The sequence below is a fragment of the Corvus moneduloides genome, chromosome 34 (assembly GCF_009650955.1).
Source record: "Corvus moneduloides isolate bCorMon1 chromosome 34, bCorMon1.pri, whole genome shotgun sequence".
Taxonomy (NCBI): Eukaryota; Metazoa; Chordata; class Aves; order Passeriformes; family Corvidae; genus Corvus; species Corvus moneduloides.
The window spans coordinates 437366-458453 of record NC_045509.1 but is presented as its reverse complement, the minus strand read 5'-3'; the positions used below and the strand labels follow the sequence as shown (position 1 = coordinate 458453).

The following is a 21088-nucleotide window of genomic DNA, read 5'->3' as shown; positions in this document are numbered from 1 at the left end:
CCTTCCACTCCCGCTGTTTTGGGATGAATTTGAGGGGTTTGGGGCAATTTTCCCCCATCCGCCATCTTGCGGCTGAGCTTATCAGCTCCCTGATGCGAAAAAAACCCTGGTTTTCCACCCCCAAAAAAATAAACCCAACACCCGCAGCTCCCCGGTGTAAAAACCAACCGATTTCCACCCAAAAACGTCAATCTGGGCTGAGAAGGGGCTGATTTTTTGCCAAGGGGTTGATGTGGGCTCCCACTCCCCCAGTTTGGGATGAATTTGAGGGATTTCGGGCAATTCTTCCCACCACACCATCTGGGGTGTAGCCTCGGCTCCCTGGTGCCCAAAACCAGCCAGTTTCACCCCAAAATCCAGCCCTGAGTGGACTCGTTTTCCCTTGGAGACTTTTGTAGAGTCCCATGCCCACTTTTTGGGGTGATTTCTTGGGATTTTGGGCAATTTGATACCAATCCCACCCCCCTGAAACAGCCAAGGTTCAGATTCTGGATAATTTCCCCCAAAAAACCTGGTGCGGGTTGGGGGGGAGGATGGAGAGCCCCAAACGCCTCCTTTCGGGGCAAATTCTTGGGATTTCGGACAATTTGCTCCCATCCGCTCCCCTGTGGCTGAGCAGCCCCAAAATCACCCCCAAAATTTGGGGTTCTCCCCAAAATCCAGCCTGGTGGGGGGCTGTTACTCGCAGAGGGGATGTGGGACCCCACCCCCCCCTCCCCCATTTTTGGGGCGATTCCTTTGGATTTCGGCCCATTCTTGCCCCTTCCCTCGCAGGTGCCCCCTCCCCGCCCCCCAAAACCAGCCGCTTTCACCCCAAACCTCGCCTCGAGGGGGTGTCAGGGCCGAAAGGCGGGGGGCGGGGTTCTGGGAGGTGTGGGTGGGTGATTTTTTTTTTTTTTTTGGGGTGCCCCCTCCCCAAATCGAGGACGGAAACGGCGTTTTCAGGACAAGCTGCCGCCCCTCCCCCTCCCGCGCAGGCAGCGGGGCCGCCCCCTCCCCCCCCCCGGTCCCCCGAAGCCCCCCCCGGGCTGGGGTTGGGCCCCGCTGCCTGCGCCGAGTCCTCGCACGCCCCTTGCACGCGGCTTGCACGGCTTCACTAACACTGACCCCCCCGGCCTTCCTCTCCCCCCACCCCCCGACCCCCTCCTCATCCTCCCCTCGCCTCCCCCGACCGCCCCTTCCCCCCACCCCCTCCCCGGTATGGGGGGCACCGGGGCCGCCCCCGTCGCGGGGGGAGGGGCTGGGGGGGCACGGCTGAGCGCGAGAGTGTGCGAGGTGTGTGTGCAGGTGTGCGAGGGTAACCACAGGTGTGTTCAGGTGTGTGCAGGTGTGCGAGGGTCACCCCAGGTGTGTTCAGGTGTGCTCAGGTGTGCGAGGGTAACCACAGGTGTGTGCAGGTGTGTGCAGGTGTGCACAGGGGTGCGAGGATCACCCAGGTGTGTTCAGGTGTGTGCAGGTGTGCGAGGATCACCCCAGGTGTGTGCAGGTGTGCACAGGTGTGCGAAGGTCACCCCAGGTGTGTGCACAGGTGTGCGAGGGTCACCCCGTGTGTGTGTGCAGGTGTGCGAGGGTAACCACAGGTGTGTGCAGGTGTGCACAGGTGTGCGAGGGTCACCCTAGGTGTGTGTGTAGGTGTGCGCAGGTGTGCGAGGGTAACCACAGGTGTGCGCAGGTGTGCACAGGTGTGCGAGGGTCACCCTAGGTGTGTGCAGGTGTGTGCAGGTGTGCACAGGGGTGCGAGGATCACCCCAGGTGTGTGCAGGTGTGCGCAGGTGTGCGAGAGTCACCCCAGGTGTGTGCAGGTGTGTTCAGGTGTGCACAGGTGTGCGAGGGTCACCCCAGCTTCGTGCAGGTGTGCACAGGTGTGCGAGGGTAACCACAGGTGTGTGCAGGTGTGTGCAGGTGTGTGAGGGTCACCCCAGCTGCGTGCAGGTGTGCGCAGGTGTGCGCAGGTGTGCGAGGGTAACCACAGGTGCGTGCAGGTGTGCACAGGTGTGCGAGGGTAACCACAGGTGTGTGTTCAGGTGTGTGCAGGTGTGCGCAGGTGTGCACAGGGTGCGAGGGTCACCCCAGGTATGTTCAGGTGTGTGCAGGTGTGCACAGGTGTGCGAGGGTCACCCCAGGTATGTTCAGGTGTGTGCAGGTGTGTGCAGGTGTGCACAGGTGTGGGTGCAGGTGTGCGAGGGTCACCCCAGGTGTGTGCAGGTGTGCACAGGTGCGTGTGTGATGCCAGCCCAGCCTGGGGCAGCTGCGTGTGCGCTCACACGCGCGTGCGAGCGGCCGCGGGGCTGCCCCCGTCCCTCCCCCAGCCCGGGTTCCCTCCCCCCCGCACGCCCCCCGCCCTGCACGCCCCGCCTCCCCCGCCTCACGCCCACCCCTTGCACGCGCTTGCACACCTGTGCACACACCTGTGCGCGCCTCCTGCACGCCCCCGCGCGCTGCCCCCACTAACGACCGCGTTTGTGTCCGAGCTTTGTTCTGCCCCGGGACCCCCCAAAACTCGTTACTAACCCCCCTCCCCCCCCCGCCCGTGTCACCCCCGTGTCACCCCCGCCCCTCCCCACCTCGCCACCCACCCCATCCTCACCTGGGGGGGCTCCTTGGGGGGGTCCCCCCGGGGCATCTGGAGATGGGGGGGGACTTCAAGCCATCCCCCCCACCACCGCAAGGGTGCCCTTGGGACCACCCCCCCCTCTATTGTCGCACCCCCCCAGGTGCCCCCTGAGACCCCCCCCCAGACCTCACCCTCATTGTCCCCGTCACCCCCCACGACCCCATCACCCCCCCACCCTCATCGCCCACCACCCCCCGTCACCCCCCGCGTCCCCCATCGCTCCCATCACCCCACCCCATATCCCCATCGCCCCTTTGTCCCCAGCCCCCTCCCGTGTCCCCCCACCCCCCTTCCCACCCACGTTTTGGGGTGCCCCGGCCCGCCGGGGGGGTCCCCGCTGAGGCCGGGCCGCTCGTGCCGCAGGTGACGATCTCGGTGGACGGGATCCTGACCACCACGGGCTACACGCAGGAGGACTTCACCATGCTGGGCTCCGACGACTTCTTCTACGTGGGGGGGTCCCCCAACACCGCCGACCTGCCGGGGTCCCCCGTCAGCAACAACTTCATGGGCTGCCTCAAGGACGTGAGTGTGGGGCGGGGGGGGACGACACACGGTGGGGCGGGGGGGAGGGGGGCTCAGGGAACCCCCCCTTCCCTCAGCTGGGGAGAGTTATGGGTGCTCAGGGCGGGGGATGTCAGGTTGGGGGCAGCCATGAGCCCCCCGCCGCACCTGTGCGTGTTCCCGGGGGCTGCGGGTCACATTTTGGGGACCCCCGGACTTCCCCGACTCGCCTGTGCGTGTTCCCGGGGGCTGCGGGTCACATTTTGGGGACCCCAGACTCCCCCGCCTCACCTGTGTGTGTTCCTGGGGGCTGCGGGTCACATTTTGGGGACTCCCAGACTCTCCCGCCTCACCTGTGTGTGTTCCTGGGGGCTGCGGGTCACATTTTGGGGACCCCCCACACTCCCTCGCCGCACTTGTGCGTGTTCCCGGGGGCTGCGGGTCACATTTTGGGGACCCCCGGACTTCCCCGACTCGCCTGTGCGTGTTCCCGGGGGCTGCGGTTCACATTTTGGGGAGCCCCGGACTTCCCCGACTCGCTTGTGTGTGTTCCCGGGGGCTGCGGGTCACACTTTGGGGACCCCCAGACTCTCCCGCCTCACCTGTGCGTGTTCCCGGGGGCTGCGGGTCACATTTTGGGGACCCCAGACTCCCGCGCCTCACCTGTGTGTGTTCCTGGGGGCTGCGGGTCACATTTTGGGGACCCCAGACTCCCCCGCCTCACCTGTGTGTGTTCCCGGGGGCTGCGGGTCACACTTTGGGGACCCCCAGACTCTCCCGCCTCACCTGTGTGTGTTCCTGGGGGCTGCGGGTCACATTTTGGGGACCCCAGACTCCCCCGCCTCACCTGTGTGTGTTCCTGGGGGCTGCGGGTCACATTTTGGGGACCCCAGACTCTCCCGCCTCACCTGTGTGTGTTCCTGGGGGCTGCGGGTCACATTTTGGGGAGCCCCGGACTTCCCCGACTCGCCTGTGTGTGTTCCCGGGGGCTGCGGGTCACACTTTGGGGACCCCCAGACTCTCCCGCCTCACCTGTGTGTGTTCCCGGGGGCTGCGGGTCACATTTTGGGGACCCCCAGACTCTCCCGCCTCACCTGTGTGTGTTCCTGGGGGCTGCGGGTCACACTTTGGGGACCCCCAGACTCTCCCGCCTCACCTGTGTGTGTTCCTGGGGGCTGCGGGTCACATTTTGGGGACCCCAGACTCCCCCGCCTCACCTGTGTGTGTTCCTGGGGGCTGCGGGTCACATTTTGGGGACCCCCAGACTCCCCCGCCTCACCTGTGCGTGTCCCCGGGGGTGTTACAGGTGCACGGGGTGCGGTGTCACCGGGCGACCTGGACTGGGGGGGGGGGGGGGGGGACGGGGTTCACAGCGGGATGTTGGGGACTCCCAGACCCTCCCCAAATTCACCTGTCCCCCTCTCCCCCCAGGTGGTTTACAAGAACAACGACTTCAAGCTGGAGCTGTCGCGGCTGGCTCAGGAAGGGGACGCGCGGGTGACCCTGCACGGGGCGCTGCTCTTCCACTGCGACCCCCCCCCGGCGCTGGACCCCGTCACCTTCGCCACCCCCCAGGCGCACCTGGCGCTGCCCACCTGGCGCCCGGCGCGCGCCGGCTCCGTGTCCTTCGACTTCCGCACCACGGAGCCCAACGGGGTCCTGCTCTTCGGGCAGGGACCCCCCCGAGACCCCCCGGCCGCCGCCCCGCGCGGACCCCCCCCGCCTCCCCCCGATTTCCTGGCTCTGGAGCTGCTGGACGGGCACCTGTACCTGCTGCTGGGCATGGGCGCGGCCGGGCTGCGGCTCCGCGCCAGCGCCCGCAAGGTGACCGATGGCGAGTGGTGCCACGTGGATGTGCAGCGCGATGGGCGCAAAGGTGAGCGCGCGAGGACAGGTGCGTGCGCAGGTGTGCGGGGAGGGGGTGCACGGGGGCATCACAGGTGTGCAAGGGGTGCACGGAAAGGTCACAGGTGTGCAGGAGGTGGGCAGGTGTGCGGGGAGGGGGTGCACGGGGGCATCACAGGTGTGCAAGGGGTGCACGGAAAGGTCACAGGTGTGCAGGAGGTGGGCAGGTGTGCGGGGAGGGGGTGCACGGGGGGATCACAGGTGTGCAAGGGGTGCACGGAAAGGTCACAGGTGTGCAGGAGGTGGGCAGGTGTGCGGGGAGGGGGTGCACGGGGGCATCACAGGTGTGCAAGGGGTGCACGGAAAGGTCACAGGTGTGCAGGAGGTGGGCAGGTGTGCAAGGGGATGCACGGAGGTGTCACGGGTGTGCAGAGGTTGTGCAATTAAATGTCACAGGTGTGCAGGGGGGGTTGCACAGAAGGTTTGGGGGTGTGCAAAGCTGTACAGGTGATGTTCACAGGTGTGCAGGGGGGATTGCACAGAAGGTTTGGGGGTGTTCACGGGTGTGCAGGGGTTGTACAGGTGCAGCTCACAGATGTGCAGGGGGTTCCAGGGTAGGGTGGCCCCGCTATCCCCCCCTTTGCCAGGCACCGGGTGCACCCCAATGTCCCCTCACGTCCCCTCTGTGCCCCCCAGGCTCGGTGTCCATGGACCCCAGGGCACTCCCATGACCCCCTGACCCCAGTATTGTCCCCCTGATGTCCCCGTGCTGTCCCCCCAGGCTCGGTGTCGGTGAACAGCCGCAGCACCCCGTTCCTGGCCAGTGGCGACCGTGACGTTCTGGACGTGGGCGCCGAGCTGTACCTGGGGGGGCTCCCCGAGGGTCGCCCCGGCCCCCCCGCGCCCCCCCGAGCTCTGGGCAGCGGGGCTGCGCCTCGGCTTCGTGGGCTGCGTGCGGGACTTGTTCGTGGACGGGCGGAGCCGCGACGTGCGGGCGCTTTTGGGGGCCGGGGGCGCCGGGGGGGCCCCGGGGGTCTCCCCGCTCTGTGCGCGGGACCCCCCCCGGCTGTGCGCCAGCGGTCCCTGCCGGAACGGAGGGACGTGTCGCGAGGGCTGGAACCGCTTCGTGTGCGACTGTCGCGGCACCGGGTACCTGGGGCCGCGCTGCGAGACAGGTGAGGGGACCGGGGACAGCGGGGGTGGGTGCGGGGGTCACCCTGAGAGCCCCTGAACACCTGGGACCCCGGGGGAGGCTGTCACGCCGCAGGAGAGGGGGGCTCGGGGGGACCGAGGGTCACCCCCGAGATGACCGGGACACAGCGGGGGTGGGGGTCCTGTGTAGGGAGGGGGTCACACCCGGGGGGGGACAGCGCTGTGAGACAGGAGAGGAGGGGGGGACGGGCGGGACTGGGACCCCCCTGAACACCTGGGTCCCCTGCGGGGGGGGGTCACAGCTGGGGAGGAGGTGCCTGGATGTCCCCAGGGATCCCTGGGAGCACCTGGACACCTGAGCCCCCCCCCCGCCCCGGATACCTGGGTGTCTCCTGCACGGGTGGCTCCCCTAGAGATGGGGGTCCCCAGACCCCTCCAGTCCCGGGGGGTCCCCTCAGGTCCCCCACAGAGGTGGCACCCAGCCACAGCGTCCCCTTGTCCCCCATGGAATGCGGTGCTGAGCCAGCACCTGCCTGGGGCGGGGCTCACCTGGGCACGGGCGGGGGGGGGGTGAATCCCGCTTCCCAGGGGTGTCCTGGGGGTCCCGGGACACTCGGGTGCCCTGGGGACGGGGGTGGCCGTGCCGAGGGTGACGCGGGGGTGTCCCCGATGTCCCCGCAGAGGCGGCGGTGCTGAGCTATGACGGCAGCATGTACCTGAAGGTGCAGGTGCCGGGGGAGCAGACGGAGGCCGAGGACGTGTCCCTGCGCTTTATGTCCCCTCGCGCCTTCGGCCTCGTCCTGGCCACCACCTCGCGCCACTCGGCCGACACCCTGCGCCTCGAGCTGGACGGGGGGCGCATGAAGCTCACCCTCAACCTGGGTGAGCCCCCCGAAACCCCACAGAGCCCCCCCCCCCCCCCCAAATACCCCCCAATACCTCCCTGAAACCTCCCCAGAATCCTCCCCCAAACGGGGCCCGAGTCGGTTCTGGTCAGCCCAGAATGGCCAAAATGGTGCCTGGAGTCCCGAAATGGTGCCTGGGACCCCGAAATTGTGCCTAGGACCCCCAAAATGGTGCCTGGAGTCCCTAAATGGTGCCTGAGACCCCTAAATGGTGCCTGGGACCACAAAGTGGTGCCTGGGACCCCGAAATAGTGCCTGGGACCCCCTCCAAATGGTCAAATTGGTGCCTGGGAGCCCAGAATGATGGTCAGGACCCCAAAATGGTGCCCAGGTCAGTTCTCTTGAGCCTAAAATGGGCAAGCTCATGCCTGAGACCCCAGAAAGGATGTCCAGGTCCCAAAAATTCTCCCCATATCGTGTCTGGGTTGGGTCTTGTGTTCCAAAATGGCCAAGTTGGTGACTGGGACCCCAAAACTTCCCCCAGTGGTTCTCAAGCTGCTCATGGCCCCCGAATGGTGCCCAGGACCCAAAAATGGTGCCCAGACACTCCCAGAATCGCACCCGGGACCCCCAGGCTGGCCCTGGAGGGTCACCAGAGCTGCCTCAGTGTCCCTGTCCCTGTCGGGTCCCGTCGGATTCCCTCCCCGCCCCCCCCCCCCGGGATTGGGGCCTTCGTGACCCCCCCGCTGCCACTTGGGGCACAGCACCGGGACCCCCCGAGGGGTTGAGGGTCGCCCCCAGAGGATTGGGGAGCCTCCCCAGGGTCGGGGACCCCCTCCTGCAGCCCCTTCCGTTGGGGGGCGACCCCCGTGGGGCTGCAGGTCCTCTGAGGGCTTGGGACCCCCCCAAGGGGTTTGAGATCCCCCCCCCATGGCATTGAGGCACTCCCCAGGGAGTTGGGGACCCCCCATGGGATTGGGGACCCTCCAATGAGACTGGGCCCCCCCCCCATGGGATTGGGGCACCCCCGGGTCCCGGTGTTTGCCCCTCCCCGCCCCGCAGCGGTTGACGAGGGGGGGCCCAGCCCTGGGTGTCGGATCCCCCCGGATCCCCCCGGATCCCTGGGATCCCCCGGGCTGGGCCCTCAGGGCGGCCGTGCCCCCCCGCGAGGTGCCAGAGAACCCCCGAACTCCCAAACCAGTCCTCTCCCAGTCCATCCCAGTCCATTCCCAGTCCCAGCCTGATCCCAATCCCCATCCCATCCCATTTCCTGTCACTCCCAGTCCCATCCCAGTCGCTCCCGGTCCCCCCCAGTCCCATCCCCGTCACTCCCAATCCCATCCCAGTCGCTCCCAGTCCCATCCCCGTCGCTCCCAGTCCCTCCCAGTCGCTCCCAGTCCCTCCCAGTCCCCCCCCCACTCTGGCACCTCGCCCCCCCCGGCCACCCCCCCGTCCCCGGGGCGCCCCCTGGCGGCGGCTGCGAAGGGCCTGACCCGTGTCTTCTCTCCCCAGACTGTGTCCGCGTGGGCTGTCACCCCAGTAAGTGCCGCCCCCACCCCGGGACACCCCCGGGACACGCCCGGGACACCCCCAAACCCCCCCGGGACACCCGGCCACGAAGACCCCTAAAACCTCCCCCAAGCACCCCTTGGGACACCCCCAACCCCCCCCCCCCGGGGACGCCTTCTGGGGACACCCCCAGACCCTCTCAATCCCTCTGGAACACCCCAAAGTCTCCACAGGGACCCCCTCAAAACCCTCCTGACCCCCCAAAGGGCTGGGACACCCCCCCCGTGTGTGTTTGGGGTGCACAGGTGTGGTTGGGCTTTTGGGGTTCACACCTGGGCGGTGGTCCCACGTCTCCTCCTGGGCTGCGTCCAGCCGTGGGTGTTGTCACCTGGCCATGAACATCTGGTGTCACCCGGTGTCACCCAGTGCTAAAACGTGTCACTGGTATCCCGGTGTCACCCAGCGCCACCAGCCGCTACGGTGTCACCTGTACTGGTGGCCCAGTGTCCCCAGTACAGTGCTGTCCCGCGGTGTCACTGGTGTCACCCAGTCCCTGGTGTAGCGGTGTCTCCCAGTGCCGTGATGCCACCAGTACCAGTACCGGTGTCCTCTGGTGTCCCATTGTCCCTGGTGCAGTGGTGTCCCCCCGGTGTCACCCAGTGTCCCCCCAGTGTCCCTCAGTGTCCCCGGTGCAGAGGTGTCCCCTGGTGTCCCATGGAGCCACTGTTGTCCCTTGGTGTCCCAGTGTCCCCGGTGTCCCTGGTGTCCCTGGTGTCCCTGGTGTCCCCGGTGTCCCCGGTGCAGTGGTGTCCCCGGTGTCCCTGGTGTCACTGGTGTCCCCGGTGTCCCTGGTGTCCCCGGTGTCACCGGTGTCCCCGGTGTCCCCGGTGTCCCTGGTGTCCCTGGTGTCACCAGTGTCCCTGGTGTCCCCGCTGCCCCCAGGCAAGGGCCCTGAGACGCTGTTCGCGGGGCAGCGGCTGGATGACAACGAGTGGCACTCAGTGCGGGTGGCCCGGCGCGGGCGCAGCCTCCAGCTCGCCGTCGACAACGTCACCGTCGAAGGTGACACTGCGGGGACGGGGCGGGGTGAGGGGACCTTTGCCTGGGCTCGTGGGGACATGGGGGTGCTCAGGTCCATGGGAACGTGGCCAGTGGAGCTGCAGGTCCGTGGGGACAGGGATGAACGTCCATGGGGACGCGTGGCAATGGGTGCACACACCCACGGGGACATGGGCGCACAGGGACGAGGTGACCGGGTCCATGGGGACAGGGATGGAGGTCCATGGGGACAGGGATGGAGGACCGTGGGGACAGGGATGGAGGTCCATGGGGACAGGGATGGAGGACCATGGGGACAGGGATGGAGGACCGTGGGGACATGGGTGCATGGGGATGAGGTGACCAGGCCTGTGAGGACACATATGTGGGCTGGACGTCCATGAGACCACAGCTGAATGGGACCACAGGGAGGTGGCACACTCCCGATGACACGCCCGTGTCCCCCACACCCCCCAGGGCAGCTGTCGGGCTCGCACACCCGCCTGGAGTTCCACAACATCGAGACCGGGATCGTCACCGAGCGGCGCTTCCTGGCCGTGGTCCCGTCCAACTTCCTGGGCCACCTGAGCGGGCTGGTGTTCAACGGGCTGCCCTACCTGGACCTGTGCCGCGACGGCGACATCAGCTCCTGCGAGCTCAATGCCCGCTTTGGCCGCCGCGCCATCGTGGCTGACCCGGTGGCCTTCGGGGGTCGCGGCTCCTACGTGGCGCTGGCCACGCTCCAGGCCTTCGCCTCCTTCCACCTCTTCTTCCAGTTCAAGACCACGGCGCCCGACGGCCTCATCCTCTTCAACGGCGGCAGCGGCTCCGACTTCCTGGTCGTCGAGCTGGTCAAGGGGTGAGGGGGACACCGGGGGGAGCGTGGGGACGTCCTGGGGACTTCAGAGATCTTGGGGAACACCTGGGGACACCGAAGCCCTGCTGGGGAGCTCAGGGATCTTCACGGATCGTGGGGACACCAGCGAGGTCCTTGGGGACCTTGGAGAGTACCTGGGGAGCTCAGAGACCACCTGGGAACACATAGGGGGTGCTGGGGACCTTGGGGGACCACTTGGGGACCTTGGGGACATCCTGGGGAGCTCAGAGACCACCTGGGAACACATAGGGGGTGCTGGGGACCTTGGGGGACCACTTGGGGACCTTGGGGACATCCTGGGGAGCTCAGAGACCACCTGGAACACGTCAGGGGTCCTGGGGACCTTGGGAGCCACCTGGGGACCTCCTGAACCTTCTGGGGACCTCCTGGATGCCCTGGGAACCTTGGGGACACCAGGGGGGTCCTGGGGACCCCGTAACCCCTCTGGGGACCCTCGGGGATCTTCTGAACCTCGTCCGACCTTGGGACCCCCTCAGTCCTCAGAGACCCCCCGAACCCATGGTGCCCACCCAGCCTTAGGCTCCGCCTCTTTGGCTCAAGCCCCTCCCCTTGGCTCGGCCACGCCCATATCGACCACACCCAACAGAGGCCACACCCCCCCGGCTTTGACCACGCCCCCCGGCCCGGTTACACGCCCTGCGTGGGGGTGTCCCTTTGTCCCCTCCCCAGGTGAGCCCCCACCCTCAGGTGAGCCCCCAGCTCCCTGAGGCCACGCCCCACGAGGCCACGCCCCCTTTTGCAGGTACATCCATTACGTGTTCGACCTGGGCGAGGGCCCCTCGCTCATGAAGGGCAACTCGGAGCAGCCGCTGCACGACGGGCGCTGGCACGAGGTGGCCGTGGCGCGGGAGGGGGGGGCCCTGCACGGGCTGCGCGTGGACGGGAGACCCGTGACCCAGCACGGCCAGGGCGCCCGTGGCCTCCAGCTCAAGGGTGAGACCTGGGGGACAGCTGGGACACAGCTGGGGGCACCTGGGACACACCTGGGGGCACCTGGGACAGACCTGGGACACAGCTGGGACAGACCTGGGGACACCTGGGACAGACCTGGGACACAGCTGGGGGCACCTGGGACACAGCTGGGACACAGCTGGGGACACCTGGGACAGACCTGGGGACACCTGGGACACACCTGGGACACAGCTGGGACACAGCTGGGGACACCTGGGACAGACCTGGGGACACCTGGGACAGACCTGGGACACAGCTGGGACACAGCTGGGGACACCTGGGACAGACCTGGGGACACCTGGGACAGACCTGGGACACAGCTGGGACACAGCTGGGGACACCTGGGACAGACCTGGGGACACCTGGGGCAGACCTGGGACACAGCTGGGACAGACCTGGGGACACCTGGGACAGACCTGGGACACAGCTGGGACACAGCTGGGGACACCTGGGACAGACCTGGGGACACCTGGGACAGACCTGGGACACAGCTGGGGACACAGCTGGGGGCACCTGGGACAGACCTGGGGACACCTGGGACAGACCTGGGACACAGCTGGGACACAGCTGGGGACACCTGGGACAGACCTGGGGACACCTGGGACAGAGCTGGGACACAGCTGGGACACAGCTGGGGACACCTGGGACAGACCTGGGGACACAGCTGGGGACACCTGGGGACACAGCTGGGGACACCTGGGACACAGCTGGGACACAGCTGGGACACACCTGGGACACACCTGGGGGCACCTGGGACAGACCTGGGGACACCTGGGACAGACCTGGGACACAGCTGGGGGCACCTGGGACACAGCTGGGGACACCTGGGGACACCTGGGACACAGCTGGGGACACAGCTGGGACACACCTGGGGACACACATGGAGACACCTGGGGCACACCTGGGGACACCTGGGGGAGGGTAACAGGTGTGGGGGCACCCATGGAGGGGATGGATGGGTGCTCCATGACCCGTCACAAACAGGGCACTTGTGGCTTCCAGCTCAACAGTGAGACCTGGGACACACCTGGGGACACCTGGGGGAGGGTAACACGTGTGGGGGTGGTCCCATGGGGGGGTGGAAGGGGGCACCCATAGGGGAATCACCCACGGCACGCGTCACCCCAGTGGGGTACCCATGGCAGGGTGCACATGCAGTGTCCCCCCACCCCACGAGTGACCCCCCCAGTGTCCCCCCCAGGTGTCCCCCGGGTGCACCTGGACATCGGGGGGGGGGGGCAGTGGGATATGGGGGGGGTCTCCCTACAGCGTGACCCCTGCCAGGTCTGCGGGGGTCATTCCGGGGCTGTTACGGGGCACGGAGGGAGGCGGTCAGTGCCCACCCCCCGTGAGTGACCCCTCCTGTGCCCCCCCCCCAGGGGAGCTGTACGTCGGGGGGGTCAGCCCGGGGCTCCTGGGCCGCCTCCCGCGGCTCGTGGCCTCCCGGGGGGGCTTCCGGGGGTGTTTGGCCTCGCTGGACCTCAACGGGCGCCTGCCCGACCTGCTCGGGGACGCCCTGAGACGCGTGGGGGACGTGCGGAGGGGCTGCGACGGTGAGAAAGGGGGGCCACGGGGGGGGTCACGGGGGTCTGGGGGTTCGGCACGTGGGGGACGTGCGGGGGGGGCTGCGGTGTTAGGAATTGGGGGGGGTACAGGGGGTCCGGGGGGTGTCTGGGGCTGGGGGACATTTTTGGGGGTGTCTGGGGGTTTTCCAATGGGTTAAGGGGATGAGCGGGTGGGGAGGGGGCTCGGGGGGTTTGCAAGAGTGGATGGGGGGCACCAGGAGGTGTCCGAGGGGGGCTGGGGCTGCTCAGGACACGGGGGTGGGGGGGGACACGAAGGCGGAGGGGGGGGGGAGGGGATTCAGGGCTGTAAAGACCCATCGAGAGCCCCCCCCCCCTCCCCCCACCCGCGGGTTTGGGGGAGCCGGGGGGGTCCCCACGAGCCCGGTGCCCCCCAGGCCCCAGCACGACGTGCGCCGAGGACTCGTGTGCCCACGGGGGGGTCTGCCTGCAGCAGTGGGACGGCTTCACCTGCGACTGCAGCATGACGGCCTTCGGGGGGCCCGGCTGCGCCGAGCGTGAGTGGGGGGCGAGGGGGGATTTGGGGGGCTCAGGGAGCTCAGGAAGGCACGAGGGGCTCAGGGGGGGGCACCGGCTGTGCCCAGTGTGAGTGGGCGGCTCGAGGGGCACGGGTGGCTCTGAGGGCTCCGGGGGACACAGGGGGACACGAGGGGCTCAGGAGTCCCAGTAGGAGGGGCCCCTGTCCCCCTCACAGGGAGCCCAGGACCCCCCAGGAGTGGGCAAAGGGGCCAGGTGGCCCTTGTCCCTCCCAGGGGACACGCGCAGGGACTGGGTGGCTTCGTGACCCTCACGTGGGCCGTGGTGTCCCCACACGGGACAAGCCCGAGGTGGCTCCGTCCCTCGCTTTGTGCCCCCACGGCCCCTGACGAGGGCAGGTGGCAGCGCAGGTGCCACTTGTGCCACCTGCGCCACCTGCGCCACCTGCGTCCCTCGCACCAGGCGGGGCTGCCACTGTGTCCCCTGCACGAGGGCTCTGTGTCCCCACGGCCCTTAACGAGGGGCAGGTGGCAGCGCGTGGGACATCTGTGTCACCCCCATGTCCCCCCATATCCCCCATGTCCCCCCATGTACCCCCCATGTCCCCCCGTATCCCCCATATCCCCCCATGTACCCCCCATATCCCCCCGTATCCCCCGTGTCCCCCCGTGTCCCCCCATATCCCCCATGTCTCCCCCATATCCCCCATATCCCCCATGTCTCCCCCATATCCCCCATGTCTCCCCCATATCCCCCATATCCCCCATGTCTCCCCCATATCCCCTGTGTCCCCCCCATGTCCCCCCCACCCTCCAGGCGAGTCCCAGGCAGCCCCGGCTCTGCCCCACACCTGAGTGGGACACGGGGGGGGGGGGTGTGGGGTCGGGGGTGGCTGCAGCCCCCCGGCTCCGTGGGGCAGCCGTGGGGCAGGACAGAGCGTGGACACAGCGGCGTGGGGGGCTGGCACCGCCGTGGGTCACTGTGGGGCTGCCGTGGGGCTCCGTGGGGCCACCCGCGGCTGTCCGTGGGTCACGGGGACATCTCCGTGGGTCGCCGTGTGGATCCCCGTGGGGCTCGCTGGCTCACGGGGGGGCTCCGTGGAGCTGTCAGGGGCCCCTTGGGGCTCCGTGGGGCTTCCCCGCCCCCCGCTTGTCCCCGTGGGGGTCCCCGCGGCTCCCGGGGGCTTCTCCGTGGGTCCCTGTGGGGCGGCCGTGGGGCTGCCGCGACCCCCGCGGGGCTCCGTGGGTGACCGGGGGGGGCTCCGTGGGGCTCCCCCGCCCCCCCGCCGGGGGGGTCCGTGGGTTCCCCCTCGTGGGTCGCGCTTGGCCCCTCCCCCCCGGCCCCTCCCCCCCGGCCCCTCCCCCCGCCCCTCCCCCGCCCCCGCCCCTCCCGCTGCAGCAGCAGCCGCCGCCGCCGCCGCCCCACGGCCGCCCGCGCCCACCGCCCCACGGCCCCACCGACCCACGGCCCCACCGGCCCCACCGACCCTCCGGCCCCACCGCGCCGCCGCCGCCGCCCAGGCCAGAGCCCCCCCCGGCACAGCCCCCGCCTCATCCCCATCGCCATCCTCATCCTCATCCTCATCCCCATCCCCATCCTCAGCCTCCCGCAGCCCCCGACCTCCGCCCCACAGCGCCCATCCCCGCCCCACATCGGCCCCCCCGCTCCATCTGCCCCCTCCCGCATCCTCCCCCCCCCCCCGTTCCCAGCCCCACATCGCTCCTGCCCCACATCCCGCACCCTCCTTCCCCCCCCCCCCGCCCCGGACCCCCCTCCCCGCTCCAGCCCCACATCCCGCATCCCCCCCTCCTCCTCCTTCAGCCCCAGCCCCACATCCCCCCCCCGGCCCCCCCCGGACCATGCTCGACCCCCTCTGAGCGCCCCCCGCGCCCCCCCCCCGCCCTGGCCCCCCCCGCCCCGGGGCCCCCCCGCGCCCCCCCCCCGCCTGCGCTGAGCCCCGGGGGGGGGATCCAGACCCCCCGCGGGGGGGGCGCTCGGGACCCCCCGGCCCCGCTGCCCAGGGGGGGTCGGGACCTCCGGGGCCCTTTGGGGGCGCCGCCGCTTTTTTAGGGGGGGGAGACGCCCCCCCCAGCCCCGTTTTGGGGGCATTTGGGCCCCCCCCAGCCCTGATCTAGGGGGAGATTTGGGCGATTCCCCCCCCCCCCCCCGCTCCCCAGCCCCATTTGGGGGGGATTCGGGGCCCCCCCCCCGGCCTCATTTTAGGGGGATTCAGCTCCCCCCCAGCCCCTCTTGGGGTGATTGGGCCCTCCCCCGGCCCTATTTTAGGGGATTTGCCTCTCCCAGCCCCATTTAAGGGGGGGTTTGGCCCCCCCGGCCCTATTTAGGGGGGATTTGGGGTTTCTCAGGGCCTCCCCCAGCCCCATTTTCGGGGTGATCCGGGGCCCCTCCCCAGCCCCGTGGGTGGATTTTGGGCTTTGAGTCCCACTGGGGGGGGGAATTCGGGAACCCCCCCGGCCCGCGTGGGGTGACCCAGGGCCCAGGTTCGGGGGGATTTGGGGCTTCCCCGACTTCAGATTGGGTTGAGCTGGGACTGCCCCCCTCCCCTTTCCTATTTTTGGGCTGATTTGAAGCCCCCCCATTGCAATTTTGGGCTCGCGATCCCCTCCAGCCCCATTTCGGGGTTCAGCACCCCTCTAGACCCTCTTTTGGGTCACAACCTCCCCCCCCCCCCCCAAAATCCCCTTTTAGGATTCAAGAACCCCCCCGGGGCCTCATTTTGGGGCACGACCCCCTCCCCTCACCACCACCCCCCTCTTTTGGGGCTCAATCCTTCCCAGATCCCCTTTTTGGGGGTCTCATTCCCTCTCGCCACCTCCACCCCCCTTTGGGGGCCCCCCCTTCTACTTTCACCCCCCCCCATTTTGGGGTCTACCCCTCCTCCCTCCCCCCTTTTGGGGACGCCCCCCTCCCTTCACCACCAGCCCCACATTTTGGCCCCCCCCCCCCCCCCGCTCTCACCCCCCGCTTTGACTGGGGGCTCCCCCTCTCCTTCCGCCCCTCCTCATTTGGGAGCCCCCCACCTCCTCCCCCCCTTTTTGGGGTTCATTCCCTCCTAGACCCCATTTTGGGGGTCTGACCCTCTCCCTTCAAACCCCCCCTCCCTGTCATTTGGGGTCTCCCCCCCTCTTTTCACCCCCCCTCATTTGGGGACTCCCCCATCCCCTCCTCCATCCATTTCGGGGGTCCCCTCTCCCTCCCCACCCTCACCCCCTATTTGGGGGCTCCCTCCTCTCCTTTCACACCCCCCCCCCCCTTCTGGGGGCTCCCCTCACTCCTTTCACCCCCCAAATTCGGGGGCTCCCCCATCTCTCCCCCCTCCCTCCATCTCCATTTGGGGGCTCCCCCCCCCCATTTGGGGTCCCCCTCGCTGGGGTCCCCCCGGCGCTGCCGGATGGGGGGGGGGCCGCTGAGGGGCCGATGGGGGGCCGGGGGGGCCCCGGGGCGCTGGGGGTGCTGGCGCTGGGGGCGCTGGGGGTGCTGGGGGTGCTGGGGGTGCTGGTGCCCCCCGCCCGCCCCGCCCGCGTCTCCTCCAGCCTCTCGACCACCCACCACGTGCACCATTTCCACGGGCGCCACGGCACGGCCCCGATCGCCATCAACCGCGCGCCCTTCCTCACCCGCGGGCACCACGGTGAGCCTTCATCCTCCTCATCCTCACCCTCATCATCCTCCTCACCCTCCTCATCCTCACCATCACCATCAGCCGCGCGCCCTTCCTCACCCGCGGGCACCACGGTGAGCCTTCATCCTCCTCATCCTCACCCTCACCCTCATCATCGTCCTCACCCTCCTCACCATCACCATCAGCCGCACGCCCTTCCTCACCCGCGGGCACCACGGTGAGCCTTCATCCTCCTCATCCTCACCCTCACCCTCATCATCCTCCTCACCCTCCTCATCCTCACCATCACCATCAGCCGCGCGCCCTTCCTCACCCGCGGGCACCACGGTGAGCCTTCATCCTCCTCATCCTCACCCTCACCCTCATCATCCTCCTCACCCTCCTCATCCTCACCATCACCATCAGCCGCGCGCCCTTCCTCACCTGCGGGCACCACGGTGAGCCTTCATCCTCCTCATCCTCACCCTCCTCCTCATCCTCACCCTCATCATCCTCCTCACCCTCCTCATCCTCACCATCACCATCAGCCGCGCGCCCTTCCTCACCCGCGGGCACCACGGTGAGCCTTCATCCTCCTCATCCTCCTCATCCTCACCTTCCTCATCCTCATCATCACGTTCCTCATCCTCACCTTCCTCATCTTTCTCATCATCCTCATCCTCCCCATTGCCATCAACCGCGTGTCCTTCCTCACCCACGGGCACCACAATGAGCCTTCATCCTCCTCATCCTCGTCCTCATCTTCACCTTCCTCATCCTTCTCATCCTCCCCTTTGCCATCAACCATGTGCGCCACGGTGAGCCTTCATCATCACCCTCATCATTGTCATCTTCCTCATCCTCATCTTCCTCCCCATCGCCATCAACCGCACGCCCTTCCCCACCCTTGGGCACCACCGTGAGCCTTCATCACCCTCAACATCATCACCTTCATCCTCCTCCTCCCCGTGGCCATCCACCAGCCCTTCCTCACCCACAGCCACCTCAGTGAGCCTTCCTCACCCTCCTCATCAACCTTCCCCCTCCACCTGCTCAGCCTCAGGGATGAGGCCGGACTTCCTCCTGCTCCTCCTCCTCCTCCTCCTTCTCTTTTGTCTGGGGATCCCTAGACCAGCCTTCATCATCCTCCTCATCCTCCTCTTCCTCACAAGGACCCCAAAACCTTCATCATCATCAACCTCATCATCCTCATCATCTTCAGCCTCAGGCTCCCTCAACCTTCTCTTCACCATGACAGGGACACAGCTGGCCTTCCTCCTCCTCCTCCTCCTCATCCTCCTCCTCTTCAGCCTCAGGGACACCGTCACCCTTCCTCCTGCTCCCCTTCATCTTCCTCCTCTGGGGAACCCCAAGACCAGCCTTCATCCTCCTCTTCCTCTTCCTCCTCCTCCTGCTCACAAACACCCAACCCCCTCCTCCTCCTCCTCCTCCCGGGAGCTCCAGCCAGCCTTCCTCCTCCTTCTCCTCCTCCTCCTCCTCCTCCTCCTCCTGCTTCTCACCCTCCTCCTCCTCCCCAGCTGCTCGCGGGTACTTCAGCCTGGCCTTCCTCCCCCTCTTCCTCTCCCTCCTCCTCCCCTGTCACCTCCTCTTCCTCCTTCTCCTCCTCCTCCTCACTGCCTTGGGAATCTGGAAGAGCCTTCCTCCCCCTCTTCCTCTTCCTCCCCCTCTTCCTCCCCCTCCTCCTCCTCCTCCTCCCCCCCCGCGCCGGGGCCGGGCGGGGTTTGGGGGTCAGGGCAGGGTTTGGGGGGGCTCTGTGGGGTCTGTGCCCCTTCCCCGTGTGTCCGTGCCGTGTCCGTGTCCCTGCACACGCATGTGCCAGGCTGGCGGGGGCAGAGCTGTTGGGGGGGGGTCACGAGTGTGCACAAGTGTGGTTTTGGGGTGTTTTGGGGGTGTTCGTGCACACTGAGCCCTCGTGCAAGGCCATGGCGGGGGCGGGGGGAGGACGACAAGAGGGACCCCCAGACGTGGGGGGGTTCCTGATGGTCCCACAGCCCCTCCCCCAAATTCAGGGGTTCCCCCCCAAAGGATTCCAGGGTCCGCCCCTCCCCGGTGTCGGATCCCTCCCTGTTCCTCAGGGCCCCCCCTGGATGTTGGGAGCCCCCCAAGTTCAGGGGTCCCCATGAATGCCTGCGTCCCCCTCCCCCCCCCAATTCCAGCTCATCCCCAAACTCCGGGGTCCCCCCAAATTCCAGGCTCCTCCCTGCACTCAGGCTCCTCTCAGATATTGGGGTCCCCTCAAATGCCGGGTGATCCCCCCCCCCCCTCCCTCCACCAAATCCAGTCCCCACCCCCACTCCAGGGGTGTCCCCCTGAACTCCCGGTGCCCCCAGATCTTTCCAGTTGCCCCCCTGACCCCCGCATTTCTTTCCCCCCCCCCTTCAGCGGGCACCACGTACATTTTCGGCAAGGGGGGGGCCCTGATCACCTACACGTGGCCCCCCAATGACCGGCCCAGCACCCGCGCGGACCGGCTGGCCCTGGGCTTCAGCACCCGGCAGCGCGACGCGGTTCTGCTGCGCGTGGAGAGCGCGGCCGGGCTCGGAGACTTCCTGCAGCTCCACATCGTAAGGGATGGGGCTGGGGGAGGCCAAAAATTGGGCTACGGGGGTGCCCTGGGGGGCTGGGAGGAGCTGGGGGTACGGCGGTGTTGGTGGGTCTGGGGGTACAGGGGGTACAAAGGGTCTGGGGGTGCTGCTGAGGGTGGGGGGCGTGGCTGGGTTCCTGCAGCTCTACGTTGTGTGGGGGGGGTTTGAAATTGGGGTACGGGGGTACGGGGGGTGGGGGGGAGAGCGGGGCTCTGAGGTGTAGGGGGTCTTCAGGAGATCCCCAGGGGTTCCTGGTGAAGGCTGGGCTTGGTGACTTCCAGCAGCTCCAGATGGTAAAGAGGGGCCAAAATGAGGGATTGGGGGGTTTGGGGGCACAGGGGGGGCTCTGGGGGCTCCTGTTAAAAGCCGGATTTGGTGACTTCCCCCATTGTAAAAGGGGCCAAAACTGGGGTGCAGGGAGGGGTGTGGGGGTCATTCCCTGGCGGGGGGCGTGGGGGTCCGTGGGATGGGCATCCACCAGTGCCCTCCCCCCCCACCCCCTCTCCCCACACAGGTCCAGGGGGCCGTGGGGGTCCTGTTCAACGTGGGCACCGAGGACATCGCGCTGGAGGAGCGGGGGGCGGCCGTCAGCGATGGGCGCTTCCACGTCGTCCGCTTCACGCGCAGCGGCGGCAACGCCACGCTCCAGGTGGACGGCGGCCCCCTGCACGAGCGCTACCCGCCAGGTACCCCCCGCCACGCCCCGGGCACCCCAGGGCCCCCCTGAGTCACTGCCAGGTGTTCCCCAGGTACCCCCAGGGCTCCTAGAGAACCCCACAGGTACCAACAGGGCTCCTCCAGATCCCCCAGGTGTTCCCCGGGTACCCTCAGGGCTCCTCCAGACCCCCCAGGTATCACCCTGGGCACCTCCAGGTACCCTCAGGGCTCCTCCAGACCCCCCAGGTATCACCCTGGGCACCTCCAGGTACCCTCAGGGCTCCTCCAGACCCCCCAGGTATCACCCTGGGCACCTCCAGGTACCCTCAGGGCTCCTCCAGACCCCCCAGGTATCACCCTGGGCACCTCCAGGTACCCTCAGGGCTCCTCCAGACCCCCCCCCAGGTATCACCCTGGGCACCTCCAGGTACCCTCAGGGCTCCTCCAGACCCCCCAGGTATCACCCTGGGCACCTCCAGGTACCCTCAGGGCTCCTCCAGACCCCCCAGGTATCACCCTGGGCACCTCCAGGTACCCTCAGGGCTCCTCCAGACCCCCCAGGTATCACCCTGGGCACCTCCAGGTACCCTCAGGGCTCCTCCAGACCCCCCAGGTATCACCCTGGGCACCTCCAGGTACCCTCAGGGCTCCTCCAGACCCCCCCCAGGTATCACCCTGGGCACCTCCAGGTACCCTCAGGGCTCCTCCAGACCCCCCAGGTATCACCCTGGGCACCTCCAGGTACCCTCAGAGCTCCTCCAGACCCCCCCCAGGTATCACCCTGGGC

At 68.2% G+C, this 21088-nt stretch overlaps 1 protein-coding gene and 1 long non-coding RNA gene across 2 annotated transcripts in view; both read left to right on the top strand.

Moving 5' to 3' along the window:
* Window positions 1–21088, top strand: part of LOC116437216 (neurexin-2-like) — a 38398-nt gene that overhangs the window by 9973 nt on the left and 7337 nt on the right. Inside the window, 13 exon segments of the mRNA XM_032094815.1 lie at window positions 2978–3139; window positions 4550–4994; window positions 5745–5847; window positions 5849–6138; window positions 6797–6997; window positions 8473–8499; window positions 9412–9531; window positions 9985–10366; window positions 11148–11338; window positions 12736–12909; window positions 13317–13436; window positions 19442–19623; window positions 20159–20330. Coding sequence (XP_031950706.1) covers window positions 2978–3139; window positions 4550–4994; window positions 5745–5847; window positions 5849–6138; window positions 6797–6997; window positions 8473–8499; window positions 9412–9531; window positions 9985–10366; window positions 11148–11338; window positions 12736–12909; window positions 13317–13436; window positions 19442–19623; window positions 20159–20330 — 2569 coding nt within the window.
* On the top strand, window positions 1209–2314 carry LOC116437312. Its single transcript, XR_004237241.1, has 3 exons — window positions 1209–1884; window positions 2035–2093; window positions 2154–2314. It is a non-coding gene; the product is annotated as an uncharacterized LOC116437312 (long non-coding RNA).